Source organism: Myodes glareolus, chromosome 14, assembly GCF_982192425.1.
Source record: "Myodes glareolus chromosome 14, mMyoGla1.1, whole genome shotgun sequence".
NCBI lineage: Eukaryota > Metazoa > Chordata > Mammalia > Rodentia > Cricetidae > Myodes > Myodes glareolus.
The window spans coordinates 50,305,332-50,324,236 of NC_142039.1; the positions used below are offsets into that span (position 1 = coordinate 50,305,332).

Sequence of the window (18,905 nt, forward strand, 5' to 3'; positions counted from 1 at the left end):
AACAAAAAGAAGAATTATGCCAACAAGCAGACCCAAGAGAAGGAGTAATTAGGAAATTCAGTCCATGTGCCCTTCCATAGCAGCCAGGCCTCAGAGACCAGCTTTCTAAAGCCTCTTGCTTTAGTCAATTGGCTGCATCTTCCACTGTCCCTGATTAGTTGACAGATGAATCATTCCGCGACCAGGGCCAGGAAGTCCACACATACTCACCCTTGCCCTGGGCTGCCGTAGCATGTGAAGGACACAGAAGTTAAGGAATCCTATTGAGGCAAGGGAATCACCCTGGTCTTGAAGGCCTCAAGGAACATTGAGATACGGTCTAGTCTCAAGACTATTTCAGCCATTAAAAGCCAATGCAAGTCCACTTAACTCCTGTCTCCACTCCTGCCAAAATGTTCCTTTAGTTCCTTTAGGTGGGGTATCATCACCTGAGCAGCTCTCTTGGTTTGAGAGATTCTAAAACGTGGGCTTGGGAGAGGTTGGTTGCGGGGGTAACCTGAGTAGGAGTGCATCTGCCTGCACAGATTTGTGACACGCCCCATGTCCAGAACAGAAACAGAGGGAAAGGGGAGCTTCTCTCCCTGAGCTGAGTCCCAGCATACTGTGCCTCTCCTTGCCCTAGTTTGGAACCTGAGCTGCCTACAGACAACTGTCTGAGGCTGCCCTCATGGCCCCTTCCTCAAGAGACCTGCACTGCATGTATTCTCTCACAAAGTGAGATGAGATTTCAGGGCAGCTAATGGAGAAGAGATGAAGGACACCACTTCTCTTGTGTCAGGATACGTGGCTGACTGAAGAAAGCCATGAGGTCTGCCAGCAGGGATGAGCTCTGTAGCCAGCAACGCCACAAACCCACAGAAGTGCAAAACCATGAGGTAGGCACACAGTTCTGAAGGTGAGGTGCCATAAAGCCCTTTATTTCAAAATTGTCATTGTACTTGATGAGGTTATTAGGTCGCAGGCAAACCATGGAGAACGGGTAAAAGACCGACAGGAACACCGTTTCCTCATGGAGAGGAGAAACGGCCACAGAACAGAATCCCATTGGTCTTAATGTGCTGAATGAAGAAGAGGAAGGGGTGGTCGGCACAGAAGCGAGGAGTGTACAATGGTGACCCCAGAATGAAAACGGCAGCTGTAGCAGCCGCAGCCTCTGTGCCCTCCTCATTGACCTCCACAAAGGACTTATGCACAACCCTGGACAAAAACAAGCCTTGCTTGGAAGATATTCCAGAAAAGTCTGCCCTGCCCTCAAAGGCATCGGTCATGCCCAGCTTGCACAGGAAGTTCTTCATGTCATAATTCTCCTCCAGCTTAAACCGTGGGAGGAAAACCTCCACCTCTTCTTCATCCATCATATCCAGCCTCGTCCACTCTGTGAATTTCTCATAAGTCATTTCCTTTTCCACCTAGAAGAGAGTTGAAGACTTTAGGACAATGTTGTCACATGGGGTACTTGAGACGATGGGGAGGCTCTACACTGCCCATGGACTTGTGGCTTTAAGTTAATACAGTAGCTGGGAGGGGTAGGGTTCAGTTCAGTGGTGAGTGTTTGCCAAGCAGGCTCCAGGCTCCAGGTTCCAGCCCAGCCTCAAAAAAGAAAGCAAGATAAAAACATGAACATGGGAGCCTGGGAAAGCTCCTCCAGTCGAAACATAAATGTCACTCAATTTTTCTCTTACAGCTCCACGAAGGCTCCTTACCATTCTCAAGTCAACGTGCTCATCTGGAAGCATGATGATCATGTTAAGCTCATTCCCAGCATAGGGAATTAACAGAATTTTGGTGGATATCTCTTCCACATAGGCCATTTTAAAAGTAGATTTCTTAAACATCATTGGCACAAGTTTCTCCTCATTCTGTAAAAGATGGATAAATACCAAGTTGAAACAAATCAAACTGGGTAAATCCAACAGGGGAAGATAATCACTGTCCCTGGAAGCATCTTCTGTCCTTTGCCTGGACTATAAAGTCAGAGTCTAAGCCATCATGGAAGCATGAGGAAATAAGTCCATGCTAAGGATGACAGAGCAGGAACAGTGAACCAGTTACTAGAAGCATCACCCCAGTACATGGGCACCACAGGCCCTATCCATCTCCTACCCTCCTAGTGTAAGGACATGGAAAACTTTAAGAAACTTTGCTTGATCAGGAGCTGGTTAAGGCACTGGGTTCAAGAAACTTTGGAGCATCAAGAGTTAGCTGGGAACAGAAACCCTTGCAAAAGTGCAGACCAACTGTCTCTAGCAGCTAGTCCCCTGTCAACATCCAGCTTTGTGGTCTAGACAAGAGCAGAAATAACTGCTTGGGGGGAGGCCGAGGAGCATGCACAGAAACAGAAGTAGCCGCCTAGAGGAGGAAGAGGGTAAGCAGAAGTAGTCCATACCCTGTACTCAGCAAAACTAACCCCCCTGACCCTGAGTAAACCTGGCTTGCAGTTTTTGCCTATATGTCAACCCCAAATGATGAGGGGGTCTCTTCCCTACTGTGCTGCACTGAGTTGAGTAGTGGTTGAGTCCCCAGCCTGGCTGGAGAGTGCGCTGAATAAATCTTGCCTTGGCATTCGGGTCTCAACTGGATCTTGGTGGTGGTTTCTCTGGGGGTCTCAACTTGGGCACAACACTAGTAAGTGATGAACTTGTATGAGTTCAGCTACAATGATCTGGGGTTTCTGTTACTCGTAGTTGAAAGAAGTCTTAACATAGATCAATGATTAACAGCAAAGAGAAAAAATAGTTTGTTGGAGGAAAAATGTCATTCAAAAATTGTTGACTGAATTTTCCATCCTGACCGGTTCCAGCAGTCGTTAAGTCCCAAAGAAATCACACAGAGGTCTACATTAGTTATAAACTGATTGGCCTAGTAGCTCAGACTCTTATAACTCTTATAACTTATATTATATTATAATAACTTATATTACCCCATTATTCTTGTCTATGTTAGTCAAATGGCTCGGGACCTTATTTGGCAAGGCAGTCACATCTTGCTTCTTCTGTGGCTAGGTCACAACTGCCGAATGAGCTTTCCTCTTCCCAGAATTCTCCTGTTCTAGTCGCCCTGCCTCTATTTCCTGCCTGGCTACTAGCCAATCAGCATTTTATTAAAATACAATTGACAGGATACAAATCATTGCCCCACTACAAGAAATAAAGCTTGGAAGAAAATGTCTTACTGAAGAAACTGAAAATTCAAATCCAATTTTCATGAGGGATCTAAAGGCTGGTTAATGATCTACAACATCATGCAATTAATCTGGACTTTGGCCTAGGAGTATGTGTGAAAGAAAAAACAAAACCAAACTAAAGACCACATATGAAAAAGGTGAATTAGTGATAGAAAGATGCCCAACCATCAATAAACAATATCCTGCATGCATAACCCTTTGTGTGCTTGTTTGTAATTCTGTGCTTCTCCCATAAGAGTAAGACCAACCATAAACCAGGCATTCATTAGACAGTTGTCTGCCCTCTGCTGTTTTTCCAGCAGGGTGAGAATGGTTATTTTCCCCCTGCAATGTTTTGTGGCACCCAGCTGGAGTTGTGTCCTCTGAAGGAGGGAGAAGACACGAGACAGCACTTCTAGGAAGACACGGAAAAGAAAGGACTGTGCACCACTGAGGGGAATCTCCAGGAATGCGCTGCATTCAGGGCCACGAGGAGCCTGAGACAGCACAGCTGGAGTTCAGACCTTCCTATCTCCGAAGTCACATGATAGACTGTTTCAAGTATACTGCAGCCCCAGCAGCTGCCAGGGACACCATGACCAGTGACAGGAGCAGGGCCATGCAGACTGCAGGCACCAGTGACAACATGCAGAAGGGAAGGGGAAGAGAAAGGCCTCAGAGATGAGAGAGGGAGCTCTAGCTGCAGAGCTGCCCAGAGACATGAGGGGCATGGGCTACATGAAGCAGCCTCCTTGTGTTTCAGAAGCCAATGTGAACGGGGGACCTTGCCCAGGAGTCTCCTCAGTTACTGCTCTGTGTTTACCTTGGAGACTTTGAAAGGCATCTCCCGGGTGTCCTCCTTGTTAAACTGTTTCCCCCAGTTTCCTTTGAAGTAAATGGCATTTACAAGGACCAGAACAGTGTTTGGGTTCACCATGTCATGATCCAGCATGTCTTTAATTTTATCTGAAAGGAAGGATTAACAAGCCAGTTAACTAAAAGAATTGGCTAAAGTAAGAAAACAGCAAACTGTTCTGTGAAGAACAACTTCACTCTTTGAAAGACCATAGTAGATGCCAGCAGGACAACAGGTGGGGCATGAAAGTGATGATTGGGGTCTGCAGCTTAAAGGAGTTCAATAGGCCGTTCTCAGGCAGAACAGTTATAAGTTCACATTTTTAAAATGTTTGAAGTAGGGCTGGAAAGATGACTCAGCAGTTAGGAGTTCTCAGCATCCACAATGGATAGCTGGAAAATGTCTGTAAATTCAGTTGCAGGTAGTCTAACACCCTCTTCTGGCCTCAGCAGGCACCTACACACACGTGGCATACATTCAGAGACACGCATTCATAAATAAAAGCTATATATATATATATATATATATATATATATATATATATATATATATATATAGCCAGGCGGTGGTGGCACTTGGTTTTAATTCCAGCACCTAGTAGGCAGTAGCAGAGGTAGGTAGATCTCAGTAAGTTTGAGGTCTGCCTGGTCTTCAAAGCTAGTTCCAGGACAGCCAGGATTGTTACACAGAGAAACCCTGCCTCAGAAAACAATGTGTGTGTGTGTGTGTGTGTGTGTGTGTGTGTGTGTGTGTGAATATATACATATGAAGCAACAGATGCATTTATCCTGATCTTAACATTACAGAATACATGTGTATTAAAAATCACACAGAAGCCCCGCAAGTCTACATAATCTCCTGTATCCTTTTAAAAAACAAATTTAAAGTGAAAGAGTATTTATAAAATATGACCTACAAATATATTGCACAGCCTACAACCAGAGGTTCAAATGGGGGTGGGACCAAGCACCCAGAATGATGTAAAAAATCTGTAGGACACAGACAGCCCCAGACAGGGAGGGACTGCAGCACAAGCCTTCTACACTTTGCTTGTGAAAATCATAACAGTAACAACAATGGGGGGTGGTAAGAAAGGAGGGAGGTAGAAAAGGAAGGACAGGAGATTGAGTGGCTCTGGAAGAGATTATTAAACATTGAGAGAGAGCACAGGTACATTTCTAAATGCAGGAAACGGGTGTGCAAGCTGTCAAGAATCAGATTTACAAAATGTGCCAACACTTAGAGGAAAGCTTCTTAAATTGTGGGTGTGACCTACTTGAGATTGAATGTGGGGTCAGTAGCTGTGGGGTCAGTAGCAAAACTTAAACAGTTAAAGCCTTCTGAGTCTGTAGCCACCAAAACTCCATCCAAACTCCAATGCATGATGAACCTAAACTGCTTCTGGCAGTGGCTCACATCCTGCTTCACACCACTTCCCTGTGGTCTTGGTCTTGAGCATACATGAGCACTTTGTACCACATGTGACATCACAGTCCCACTACAAAGCGCAGTACCAACAAACACTGCACAAAACATCATATTGGAAACCATCGTTAGGAACGCAGCATTTGTGATCTACATTCATAGTTTCCTGATCTTATAGAGACTGAATGGCTTCATTGTGAAAAACAGACTCAATATTTTCCTGCTTACAGGATATTCTCAGCATGTAAGCATATCAAATTACTATCTTTGGATTGGGTTGTATCAGATAAACATATCCATCTCATTAGTATACAAGTTTTATTTCATCTTTAATAAATAAAAACTATATATAGATGAAATTGTTTTAAAATAAATTTCTATAGACTTATTACCAATAAATGATCACCTGTGCATAAACATATACATATACATACATGCATATACCCTCCAGGTGTTATAAAAAGTTTTCAAGGCAAAAGGAGTTGTAGTGGAAAATTTTAAGAAGCTTTGATTTAGAACTGAAGAAGTGTACCAATTGTAGATTGTTTGCCTAGTGTGTGCAGGGCTCTGAGTTCAACCCCTAGCACGGCAAGAAGGAGAAGAAACAGAAACAGGAGTCTGACTTAAAGAACAAAAAGTCATTCCTGTCTCTATCTGCCGCTTTTGTGAAGGGGCTAACAAGACAACTACTCAAGGCATATGAGGGCAAGACAGGTGGCTTGGCAGGTGAAGGTGCTTTCCATCAAGTCTGAAGACCCATGTAGAATCCCCAGAAACCCACACGGTAGAAGGAGAAAAACATTCCTGCAGGTTGTCCTCTGACCTCCACAAACACACACACACACACACACACACACACACACTCAATAGATAAATAAGTATAATTTTTACAATACACAGAAATGGGTCTGAAGGGCAGAGGTCCTGCTCAGCAAGCTCAGGGCCCTGGATTCAAGCCCCAGCTCTGTAAACAAACAGAATCCTGCTCTGTGTTCACCTTCTGTCTTTTTGACGACCCAGGTGTTGATGTGCTGTCGGGACTGCTCTGTATCACCCTTAAAGTCCAGCTCTTCTATCTCTGCTTCGTAGAACTTGCAGCAGAAATCTTTAAAAGACTGAGACAGAACAACATGATTACCCAGCCACAAAAGTGATCAGCACCGACCACCTTCTTCCTTGATGGACAAAAGTAGAAAAGCAAAATGAATGGTAATTTACAAATAAATATAAGGAAAGAACCCAACTGTGGTAGTTTGAATGAGAATAGTCCCCACAGGCTCATGTATTTGAATACTAACTCCTTAGATGGTGGAAATGTTTGGGAAAAATTAAAAGATGTGGCCTTGTTGAAGGAGGTGTGCCACTGGGAGCAGGCTATGAAGTTTAAAAAGTTCCAGTTCCAGGACTGTCAGGGCTACCCAGAGAAACCTTGTCTCAAAACAAAGAAACAAAACAAACAAACAAACAAAAAGACAAGCTCCATTCCAGTGTGCTCTCTCTGCCTTCTTGCAGTTTTGAGAGATGCCCTCTTGGCTGCTCCAGCATCTTACCTGCCTGACTGCTGTCATGCTCCATGCCATGAAGGTGACAGACTCTAACCTGAAACAATAAGCCTGAATTGTTTTGTCAATTGCCGTGGCCATTGTGTTTTATGGCAGCAATAGGAAAAGAACCAGACACCAACGTCTCACTTTCCAGCTCTCTTTAATCTTAGTTTATGAACAAAGTGAGGTGGTGGAATGAGTGTCAGTCAAAATGTCAGAAACAGATGGATCCTTAAGAAGGTAACTGGGAAGATGCTCAGATGCAGTACTTATACTACTGTCACTCTCATAGTCCACCACATGGGCCAAGTGAGGCTTAACCACGCGAGAGCTACAGAGTCTCTGCACTGTGCACAGGCTGGACCTTCTACCGCAGTTCTCCATGTAAACAGAAATACAGAAGTGCATAATTTGAAATAGTGTCACCTAAAGCTGCAGAACACCAGGAATGGCCGTGGAAGCTATAAAACTGAATATTTCATTTTAATTTATTTTACTTCATGATATGGAATTTGAATAGCTATGTGACCATGGTCACCATCTCAGGAAGGTCATTTTCAGGGAGTGAGCAATTCACAAAAACACAATGCATGCTGAGATGGGGTTCAGTGGTGCAGCACAGAGGTGGAGGACCAGCCTGGAAAGCACCAGGTCTTAAAGGGAACCAAACACCAGAACCAGAAGACAAACAGAAGCTCAAGCCATTTGCTGATATATTCTGTAAAATGACAATGACATTGATGACCACCCACATTCTGCCATGTTGTTGCAACAGAAAATTGTATACAGTGTAAATGGGCTGAAACTCCCTCTGTGTTGACAGTGTGATATGAAATATATTGATATATTTATATGTTATACTTATTACATAATATTTATAATTTTATATAATATGTAATTTATTAGATAACATACAGATATATATTCTATAACATACAAATATGTAATATAATTATACTATATTACATATATTCTATGTTTTGGATTTATATAATATATTATAAAATATACATTGTATATTTATATCTCAATATTTATATCAAACAGCTCATCACTACATATTTAATTCCCTTTTGAGAGAACTATTTTTGTTTTTTATTTGCTTGATTATAGGTGGCAAATAAATGTGCGTTTCATACAGGTACGTGAACAGTTGTTGCAGGAATGCATGTGAGTGTGTATAAGTCTAGGTATTAGCTAGAGGATAACTCCAGCCCTCTGTCTCTCAATACCACATGATACTTACTGCTAGGATATCAAGAGTCTTTTCCCCGAAGAGTCTGTTGGCTGTTTTGAGCAAGTACTGTGTGCCAGTCTTGTTCACTTCAGAGAGAAGTGACTGGAAGCCCTGGTGGACATCTCCACCTCCATTGCCCCTGCACTTATCCAAAGAGAGTGCCTGAAATCAACACAGAATTCCAGTAAGTACAGCTTTAGGAAATGAGTCAACACTAAACCCATCCTCAAAATCTTATAGATCCTTCCTGCCACTCACAGAACCACTTAATCAAAGTGAAAGTACCTAGACTATTTCCTCTCTAGGGTCCTCGCCTGTACCCTGTCAGCCCTGGTCTGAGCAGAAACGGCCCTTCACAAGCTCTTCATGCCCCCTAACTGTGCTCTGGCTTCAAGCATGGCTATCAGCCAGACCTCCTAAAACTCAAGTGCAGCCAGTTCTGATCTCAGATCACGCTGTGTCCTCCCTGCTCTAGAGTCCAGACTGGCCCCAGCACTGCCTGCCCAACAGAATGTAGGGAGTGACCCTCTCCCAGGCTGGGTTTAAAAAGCCTGGCAGCTGCCACATTTGTGCTCTTGTTTCCAGGCACCATGGTGGAAGGAACCCAAGCCATCCTGCAGGAGGCCACCTGGAACACCCTGGAGTAACTGCACCACGGACAGCAGCTTGAAAGAGCAGCAAGATCCCAGCCAACAGTGAGCACCTCGGTGCCAGACCTGAGATACAATTCCATAGACCTTTGAAGCCTCTGAAAACGCTATGCAAATGACTTCAGCGGCTCCCATAGGAAACAAGTAAACTGCCTATCAGTAGCTGTAATAGCTTGGAGCTGAAAGAGAAAGAGAAAGTTTAAACAGAAGGCCAGCCTCCACGCCCTAACGCTCGCCAGTAAGGAGGAAGGCTGAAGAAAAAACAAACAAATTTGTCTTGTAAAAGAAGAAGGGTGCTGTGACTAACTAACCCAGAACGCAAAATCATAGCCCAGGGTGATCATGGATTAGGAAAGAGTCCCTTCAAACACGAGTTGGGATGAATCAAGATATCCCCAACCTTGGCATACAGGAGACTAGACACATACACTTTGCTGTGGTTCAGAATTGCTACAGTTTAGAGACTGCAATGTGTTCTTCCCCATGTGCTGAATGTGTCCCCCAAGCTGGCATCGTGACATCTGACACCCAGTTCCTCAGAATATGACCATATTTGGAGCTAAGCCTTTATAGGGACAAAGGAAGTCATCGGAGTGAGCTAAAGCCAACCCAACTTGCGTTCCTATAAGAAAAGAAGACCATGAGCTAAAACATCTAGGGAAGACAAAGATGCCACTTACAATCCACAGTAAATAAGATTTCCTACTCCATGATTTTTAGAATTCAGCCTCTAGAACTATAAGAAAATGTTCTATGTTACTTAAGTCACCCAATCTGTAGTATTTGTTACACAGCCCTAGCTGACTAATACCCCAGGGAGTGTGCACTCTGCTTATCCCTCACCTTATTCTGAAGCAGCCTGTCTCTGCAATTCATATACTTCTGCAGATGTGGGAGAATTATCTGTATTCTGTCAATCATATTTTAATAAAACGCTGATTGGCCAGGCAGGCAGTATAGGCAGGAAAGCCAGACAGGAAGTAGGGGTGGAGTAAAGAGACTGGGTGTATTCTGGGACACAGGAAGCTCTCTCTCCACTCCTGCACAGACCACCGAAGAGGCAGCATGTAACTTGCCCAGCTGAGAAAGGTACGGAGCCATGTGGCTAATGTAGATAAGGATAATGGGGTAACATAAGTTATAAGGACTAACAAGAAGCCTGACCTAATGGGCCAATCAGTTTATAACCTTATGGAGTCCTGTGTGTGACTTCTCTTTGGGATTTGCCGGCTGTGGGGTACCAGGCGGGATGGAAACCCCAACAAGCCGGTCCCCTCATGTTACATGCAGAGAAAGCATTGCACCAAGAGACTCAATGGTTCTATTCCTGCTCTGCCAGCCAAGGCTGACCTCATTTGGAATAAACATCAAGATCCTAAGAGAAGCCCTTATCTGTAGGAGATCTGAGATCCTTGGGGACCACAGCAGATAGTGGAGGTCATGGGAGCCTTGGTGCAGTGCCTTTGGTATTTTTGCCCCAAGTTAACCCTTGACACATACACAGTAACCATAAGTGGATCAGGATGCTACAGCTGGGGTTCCAGCAGGGGTAACATGCTCTCCCATCAACCCTCCAGTCACACCCCTATGTCATCAGCAAAACCACTGTGAAATGTGGGGGATCAGCTCAACTGACACTCCATGGTATTTAGCTGCAGAGAAATGGTGCTGCTTGCCTGAATCATCTGGCTTGCAGTGTTTCCCTTTGCCCCCATGAAGACCATGGCCAGGGCTTTGGAGATGCTCATGGGTGAGAAAAACACATTTTTCGAGCTGTCTTCACCCACGATTTTCAAAAGGTTTAAGGCAAAGGTGCCATTTGCTTCCCGAAGAGCATCCATGATAGCGAGCCTGGAATGAGGAATTAAAATCAGTATCACATAAATACGGGCTGATGTGCAGGCTGCTTCTTCACCCTCACTCACACAGAGATGCTGGGGCTCAGTGAACAAAGGGGAAATCCCCACCTGGAAAGTAAAGGAATGTGCAGGAAGTGATACAGCCCTGCTGGGTTAACTCGGGTCAGTGCCTGACCCACCAGCCAGGGCGTCCACAAGTGCAGCAGCGCAGCCTGGAAGCAGTGCAGCTCTAGAAGCAGGGCCTGGCAGCTCTGACATCATCTGCACGCAGCTGTCAAATTCCTTTCCCCCAGTTAGACAGTACAACAGTTCTATGATTTCCCATCAGCTCCCCTGATGCTGGGAACTCAGAGCCTGGGAAAGGGAAGTAACAGGCTACAGGAAAGAGAAGGTACCCAATTGCAGTGATAAGAACAGAATACACAGCACAGCTTTATACTATGGCTGCAGACAGCGAGGCTGGACTATAACAACATTCTATGGGCCCCGAGGTGGTGGCCCACACCTTTAATCACAATACAAGGGAGGTAGATCTCTGAGTACGAGGCCAGCCTGCCCTCAATCTTTCCTCCCTCTGCCTCAGCCTCCAGAGGACTGGGATTACAAGTTTACAGCACCACTCCTGGCTTCTCTCCCAATATTTCCTATTTGTTATTGATTTCTATCTGCCGATTTACATGTGCAGTTCATGCGAACAGACACGCAGACATAGGGAGCCAGGTGAACTTGGTTTCTGGAGCTGAGTGTGGCACGAAGGTTCCCTCTCTGTTTTATGACACAAGCCACGGTGGATGCAGTTACTGAAGGTAGTCCTAAAACACAGGTCATTCCCAATGTAAACTGATAACATCAGCCATTCCTGTCACCTCACGTCCCAACACAAAAATTCCTGAGCACATTCCTGACCTTAATCCAAAGATACTCAGTATATCAAATACAAGCCATAGTCCTAAACCACATCAGAAAGGTACAAACATCCTTCGAAATAGTCCTATCACAAAGTAACTGCCTCCCCCCAACCCCAACACACACACACACACACACACACACACACACACCACACACACTTCACCTAACTTCACCCAGCATTTTTCCTTAGTCCAGTATTCCAGAAGATAAGAAAAGGGTGTAGAATTTGACTAAACACTTGAAGGTCAGGGCCACCAAAAGCAGCAGTTCCAGTAATTAACGTTCCTGATTCCCTACCCAGAAATACCAGAAAGGAGCTCAAGTTTCTAATCTCCCTTGCCTGGAGGCTAGGTGGGACCAAACCCCACTTCAAATACCAAGTCCTTCACAACAGCTACGGAACTGCATCTCTAGGTTTTCATTGTAAAAAGTGAGTTATGTCTTTTTCCAACTGTAGCCCATTTCTTAAATGTTTTAATGCCACCTCATTGGAGGGAGGAATGTTGCAGCAGCTGTGGCCAGAGTTCTTTGTTAAGGCCGAAGACGGAAAAGCTATTTTCTTCTGACCAAGGGAATGGATTCTACCTCTGGCCTGGGTTCATTAACGTTCCAAGTTACTCTAAAATAAAAGAGTTAATCACCTGGCTAAGAGACCACCCCTCCAGAGGGCATTCACCTAATGCCAAGCTAAATATACAGGAGGAATAATTATCCCCTTAAGGAGAGGGTGTACTTTCCATTCTGGGAAACTCAGGCCTGGTACTCCCAAGCTTCTATGGGACGCTGGTTGATCTGCTCATCTTTCTTTCCTTTTTCATCTTTTTTGTCTTTTTCTTTCTGGTTCTAAGTCACACAACTTAAGTATGCCATCCCTAGTTCTGTAGAGCTTTTCACTTTTCTCTGCAGCAATGCCCTTTCGCCATGTGGCTGCTTGCTGAACCTCCATTCCTAAAGCCAGCGCAGCTTTTTCTTGGCCTCTTCTCCATCTCCTCATTCCCAGAAGCTGTTCTGGAGCTTTTCTTCTAGACCCTAATAAAATCGTCTTTGAAATTCTTTCTCAGTCTATTCTTGAAAAAAAAAAAAAAAAAGGAATCTAAGAACCTGTAGAGGACACCAGTTTTCCAAGAAATGGGTGGTATTCCTTCACTAACAATGACACTAGGGGAACACTAATTTTTTGTGTTTTTAATTCTCAAAACAATTTTAAAGGAAAAGAGGAGTCACAGGCCTGTGGCCCAGTGGCAGAGCAGTTGCTAGGCGGAACCAGGCTCTGGGTCCATCAACAAAACAAGCAGAAAGGGAGAAAAAAAGCAACTCAGGGCATCTGGTGTAGAAAACGATGTAACTCTTTTTGTTTGATTGTTTTGTGTGTGTGTTTTTCTTTTTTTCTTCTATTTTTTTGAAAGAGAAAACAAGCTATCTTTTTTCACTTTACATACCAATCCCAGTTCCCATTCCCTCCTCTCCTCTCATTCCCTCCACCCCACCCCAGCTCTCATCCACTCCTCCAAGAGGGAAAGGCACATTGCTTTAAGGAAGAACCAAGGCCCTCCCTACTATATCTAGGCTCAGCAAGGTATCTATCCAAAGAGAATGGGTTCTCAAAAGTCAGTACAATCAGTAGGGATAAATCCTGGTCTCACTACCAGTGATCCTACAGTCTGTCCCAACCATACAACTGTCACCCACATTCAGAGAGACTAGTTTGGTCCTATGCTGGTTTTTGCCCTGTCCGGCTGGAGTTCGTGAGCTCCCATTAGCTCAGGTAAGCTGTTTCAGTGGGTGTCCCCATCATAGTCTTGACCTCTTTGCTCATATTCTCACTCCTCCCTCTCTTAGAAAGAGATGTATTGATTGAAAGAGCCAATATGGGACTAGCAAGAAACCTGGAACTAGAGGAATTCCAAGGAATCCACAAGGATGACCCCAGCTAAACAATAGAGGGGAGGGGGTCCAAACTGGCCTTGCCCTGTAGTCAGACTGATGAATATCTTAAATATCACCGTAGAACTCAGCAAGTGACAGAAAAAGAGGCCAAGACCCACAGCGGAGCACTGGGCCGGGCCCCCAAAGTGCAGACGTAACTCATTTTTACCATGAAAACCTAGAGATCCAATTCCACATCAGCCATTCCTGTCACCTCGTGTCCCAGCACTAAAATCCTTAACCCAAAGTTACTCAATGCATAGTCCTAAACCACACCAGAAAGGTACGAACATCAAAACTTTTCCCATGCCCACCTAGCCTGGCAGACATCGAATCACATAACACTTCGCCCGACATGAGTTTAAGAAAAAATACACTAAAAGATCTGGAACGTCCCTTAAGAGTATCTATCTTTGCAGATTGAGGGTCTTCGAAGAGCTATGGTCTGAGCCTAACCTTCCAGCCTCACACATGACTCAAAAAGACCACGACTCATTCCAGAAGAGGCTCCAGGAAAAAAAAAAAAAAAGATCCAATACCCTTGGCACAGACTCCCAGGCCTCTCTCTGGACCCTGCCCTCTGCAATCTCAAAGCCTGTTGCGTGTGTTAGAAGCCTGGGATCTCACCGTCTAAACAAGTATGGTCACATGTGGCTCTGGGGTTCGGCACACGGACCAGGTCGTACACAAGCCACCTCATTAATAGGTGCTGAGCCAGAGCACCTGGCATCCCAGCAGGCTGCGACCCACCAACTGGCCGGGACCTCAAGGCCACATTCCCAGTGAAGTCGCCACTGTGGCAACCGTGCTGCTCCAGGAAAACCCAGCTAGGATCCTAGCGCTCTTGCGGTTCTACGCTCTTTCTCCTCCTGCCGGTGACCCCAGCTCCCCGCGCCTAAGCCTGCCCCTAGCAGAGCTTACCCTGGACTCTAGGATCAGTGGCCAGTAGCGAGCTGAGCAGAGCTGCTTGCTCCCTGGACCTCCAATCCGGGAGGGATGGAGAGGTGGGTGGAGTCTGGAGCCGGAGGCACAGGCCCGGGAAGAGAGTAAAGCCAGGTGACCCAACCCAACAATACTATCCTTCCTCTAGCTCCGGGCTGCTCCGCCTGCCGGTTCTGCAGCTGATCTTTCTGGTGCTGGCTGCCTTTACTGGATGCAGGTGTTAGGAAAACAAGGACAAACCCAGGTTGGAGTCTCCGGGTGGTTTCCTACACTGGACCAGGGTGAGGTCTCCCCAACCTGTTCGCTGTGCCTTCGTCAAGACTGAATGACAGCCTTTGCCACACAGGAGTGTGCCAGCACTTACTGGGCATAAGTGGGACAGAGCAAAAGAGAAGATTAAAGTGAAAGAAACGAAGAACTTTACTACTTAGGCTGGAGAGAGTACTTGTCTACCACGCACAGATAAATGAATAAATAAATAAATAAATAGGTGGATAGATAGATAGATAGACAGACAGACAGATAGATAGACAGGAAACGCAAATAGGTCCACAATCCCACTACTTACTCTTCTGGTCCAAAATAATTAGACATTGAAGAACTGGTTTTGTATTCAAATGAGGGAAAAAACCCTGTATGCCACCTCACAGAGGTCTTGGGCGGGGGCAGGGGGAGGCAAGATGACTTGGTAGAGTGCTGTTCAGGTTTAAGGGTGAGGTCAACTCTGCCCTTTTTGCCTTGCCCTAAACCAAGGATTCCCAGCAATGACCATACTGACATTTGAGTTATATGCGTCTTGGTTGTGCAGGCTATCCTGACCTCATAGAATGTAGCAGTCTTTCTCTTAGGAATCCACATGTGACCCCACCCGCCCTGACAGTGAGATCCCAGGCTCCTGACACATGCGTCAGGCTTTGGGATGTCAGAGGGCTGGAGCCAGAAAGAGGCCTGGTTGTCTGTGCCAAGGGTGTCGGATCTGCTTTTCCGGAGTCTCTTCTGGAATGTGCCTGGGTCTGTGTGAGTTGTGCGCTGGGGTCTGAAAAGTGAGACTCAAACCGATCCTCTCTGAAGACCTTCCATCTGCGAAGATAGACACTTCCAGGAAGAACTTCCCAGATCTTTTTCCAGCGAGCCAAACCCTCTACCTAGCAGAAACCAGGCCACCGGTCTAGCTGGGAATTTTTATTTTTAAAGGACTGAAGTGTAAGGAATACTTAAAGAATGTCGCTCCCATCAGCTTCTTGGATCCTCATCTCTCTAACAATGTTTCTGGCTTATTCTTCCAGCGTATTTTTAGGGAAAACACACTCTGTATGTATGCATGCTAGAATTCTATAGACAACTCTAATTTCCACCTTTCCTATCAAAGGATAGCATTTTGTTATTTGCCAATAGTTTTGTAGGTTAAATTTAAAACACATATACACAATACACATGCACACACACACACACACACACACAGAGAGAGAGAGAGAGAGAGAGAGAAAGAGAGAGAGAGAGTTTTGGAGATCCTTCTAATATGGTAAATAGAGCCCTTCCTTATTCTCTTTTCTGCACAGTATCCCTTTGTGTGCATATGGATCAGTTTGTTTGATTGTAGGTTTTTAAACAATAATGCTATCTGTACCTAGTCCTGCACTGAGCGGTGTCAATACGCATAGGTATCCAGAGGGGTGCATACATTTCAATTCAGTAGAGACTAACAAGAGCCCCCATGGCTAATCCTGTGGTTGATAACCCATCCTTTGAGCAACAATGCATATTGTGTAGAAATGGCAAAGCATTCACCAGTTCAGATTCCTGGATTCCTAAAAGGGGGATTGTCACATCAAAAGGTAAATAAATATACCAATAATATACCAATTTTTTTTCTATCAAATTCCCCCACCATAAAGACTGTCATTTTCTCCCTGACAAAGAGTATCCACTTGGCACAACTTTATTCATTCTTAGGAATCTCTCTTGTAAGGTTTGTCTATGCACTTTCAGGCAATATTCAGGTTTTTGTGGTTTTGTTTTATTTTGAGACAGGGCCTCACCATATAATCTAAACTGATCTCAGGCTGTGAGTCTTCTCTCTCCACCATCCCATTCTTAATAGTACGAGAACATACCATCAAGCCCAGCTGGAAATCTAATTTTATCAAGAAAACTGATGTAAATCAATCAGCTAAAAATCCCATCTTCAATATCTAGTCAACTTTGATAACTAATTATTTCTTCCAAACTAATCTGATCAGCCTAGCATGTGTTCAACAAGAATCCTACTAGGTAGATATGGCTAGAATCCTCCTCACCTGTGAGGTTTTCTTTTAGTAATTCTCCATCTACCAGCACCCACCTGCTCCTTAGCTATAAATTACCTACTATACAAGCTTTATTGTGAACTGAGGCCCAATTTCTGTCTCCCACTACACAGTCTTGATGCAGTGGTCCCTAGTACCCATGGCAATGATCCTTATTAACACTGTCTTTATTGTATGTTCATTAACAAGACTTTTATGGCCAAAACCCTGGCTTTACTCTTTCCAAAGGTCTAGACTCAGCCACTAGGCCCAATATGCCAATTAAAAAAATGAGTGATGGAGAGAAGCTGAAACAGTCAGCACATGTGGAAAGGGGAACAGGTAAGAAGGGTTCAGGAACCCTAAGTTCATTTTCAAAGTACTGATGTGAGCTTTATGTTTAAACAGGGAAAGAGTTGGGGCAGAGAGATGAGGCATACAAACTTAAAGTACCGGTCAAGGTGGGGGTCTGGTTAGCCATAGCCTAAGTTATAGTTCTTCAGTGTGATCCAAAGAGCTCTCATTACTGGATGGGACAAACAGGTCCATGGCAAATGAGCATCCTCATCTAGAGACTGGTGTGAGCTTCGGCTTCGAGGCTCTGCTGTTGCTGGAGTCTAGAATGACTCTAGGCTGGACAATGACTGGAGTTCTATAACAGGATGTTATAAAAGATGTCTTTGTGTCTTCAGGCTTGAAGGGAAATAAGTTGAGTACCCAGGCTTCTAGAAAGACACCCTTGAATGACTAATGTCCCTACGGGCAGATCTAAGTAGGTAAACCAAAGTAAAGGAGCCCTGGGACATGACAAGATGCTGGGCTTCCTTCTTGCTTTTAATTGCTTTGTGGACCATGTCGGAATCTAGGCTTTCTAATGAAAGCAGTTTCTAAGTGTCAGTTACCATTTAACAAATGTCCTTGAGAAAGTTTTTTTGTTTGTTTGTTTGTTTTTGTTTTTTTTTACTGTGTTATTGATAGCCTTGCTAACAGTTAAAGTCAGGATTTCTGTCAAACCTTGGATTTTTACCACGCTGCTGGGTGAGAGGTGCTCTCTTGGTGTCATTCTGGTTAGCACATGTTTCTGTGTTATTCTTGTACATGTTGATCACATTTTCAATTTCCTTAATTTTTAAAAGAATATATTGCCTCTGGGAATAAAGCCAGTATAAGGGGAGACTGTGCATTCATTTCCCGGCCACTCGGGAAATAATCACACAGAAACTATATTAATTACAACACTGCTTGGCCAACAGCTTAAGTGTATTCCTATTCTTACCTAGCTCTTATATCTTAAATTAATCCATTTCTATTAGTTTGTGTTTTGTCACAAGACTGTGGCTTACTAGTAATGTTCTGGTGTCTTTCTCCTTCGGTGGCTACATGAGATCTCCCTGACCCCACCTTCTTTCCTCCTCTATCTCTTCTTGGATTTTCTGCCTTATTTTATTCTGCCTGGCCATAGGCCAAAGCAGCTTCTTTATTTACCAATGGTAATAAAACATATTCACAGCATACAGAGGGCATCCCACATCAAGCCAGAGCCTTACACATGTTAAGATAGTGCTCTGCCCTCTGTCTGCTCTCTATCTTCAGCCCTGACATTTTCTTTATTGTGAGTTCAGATGCTCAAAAGCCATTTTGCCTTTCCTAGTGTCTACCTGATCCTGACACCTGTTCAATTTTTAAAAAAACATTTGTTTGTTTTTCTTTGGGGGGTATTTATGTTGTTAGTTTATTTGAGACAGAAACTCACACAGCCCAGGCTAGCCTTGAAATAATTTTGTGGAAAAAGCTAGGTTCAAATTGAACTCCTTGCCTCTTAAGTGGTGGGATTACAGATAAAAGACATGGTGGTCAGCTGCTCCTTGATTCTTTTTCATTTTTCAAAATAGGGTTTCTTTGTGTAGCCCTGGCTGTCCCAGAACTAGCTCTTGTATACCAGAGGCTTGCCTTGAACTCACAGAGATCTGACTGCCTCTGCCTCCCAAGTGCAGCGGCTTGGTTCTTAAGGCTTCTTTACATACAGCCATAACTGGTGAATTTTTCACCCAACTTGTCATCAGTATCTAAGCTTGCCTCTGGAGACATGGACATACAGTTACTTATTTC

The 18,905-nt window shown here is 44.4% G+C and overlaps 1 protein-coding gene across 5 annotated transcripts in view; it reads right to left on the reverse strand.

The window, feature by feature from the left end:
• Nucleotides 1–896: 896 nt before the first annotated feature.
• Nucleotides 897–18,905, reverse strand: part of LOC146892025 (serpin B6-like) — a 50,994-nt gene continuing 32,985 nt past the window's right edge. Inside the window, exons 1-7 of one of the 5 annotated variants that reach the window (XM_085699345.2) lie at nucleotides 14,491–14,646; nucleotides 10,552–10,726; nucleotides 8,235–8,387; nucleotides 6,442–6,559; nucleotides 3,987–4,129; nucleotides 1,704–1,859; nucleotides 897–1,409 (exon numbers count right to left, since the gene is read on the reverse strand). In XM_085699345.2, coding sequence (XP_085555471.2) covers nucleotides 1,008–1,409; nucleotides 1,704–1,859; nucleotides 3,987–4,129; nucleotides 6,442–6,559; nucleotides 8,235–8,387; nucleotides 10,552–10,716 — 1,137 coding nt within the window. In that variant the 5' untranslated portion in view covers nucleotides 10,717–10,726; nucleotides 14,491–14,646 and the 3' untranslated portion in view covers nucleotides 897–1,007. Of the gene's footprint in view, nucleotides 1,410–1,703; nucleotides 1,860–3,986; nucleotides 4,130–6,441; nucleotides 6,560–8,234; nucleotides 8,388–8,885; nucleotides 9,063–10,551; nucleotides 10,727–14,490; nucleotides 14,647–18,905 lie in introns of those variants that run through there. The other 4 variants (XM_087896514.1, XM_087896515.1, XM_087896516.1 and 1 more) reach the window with 4 other exon arrangements.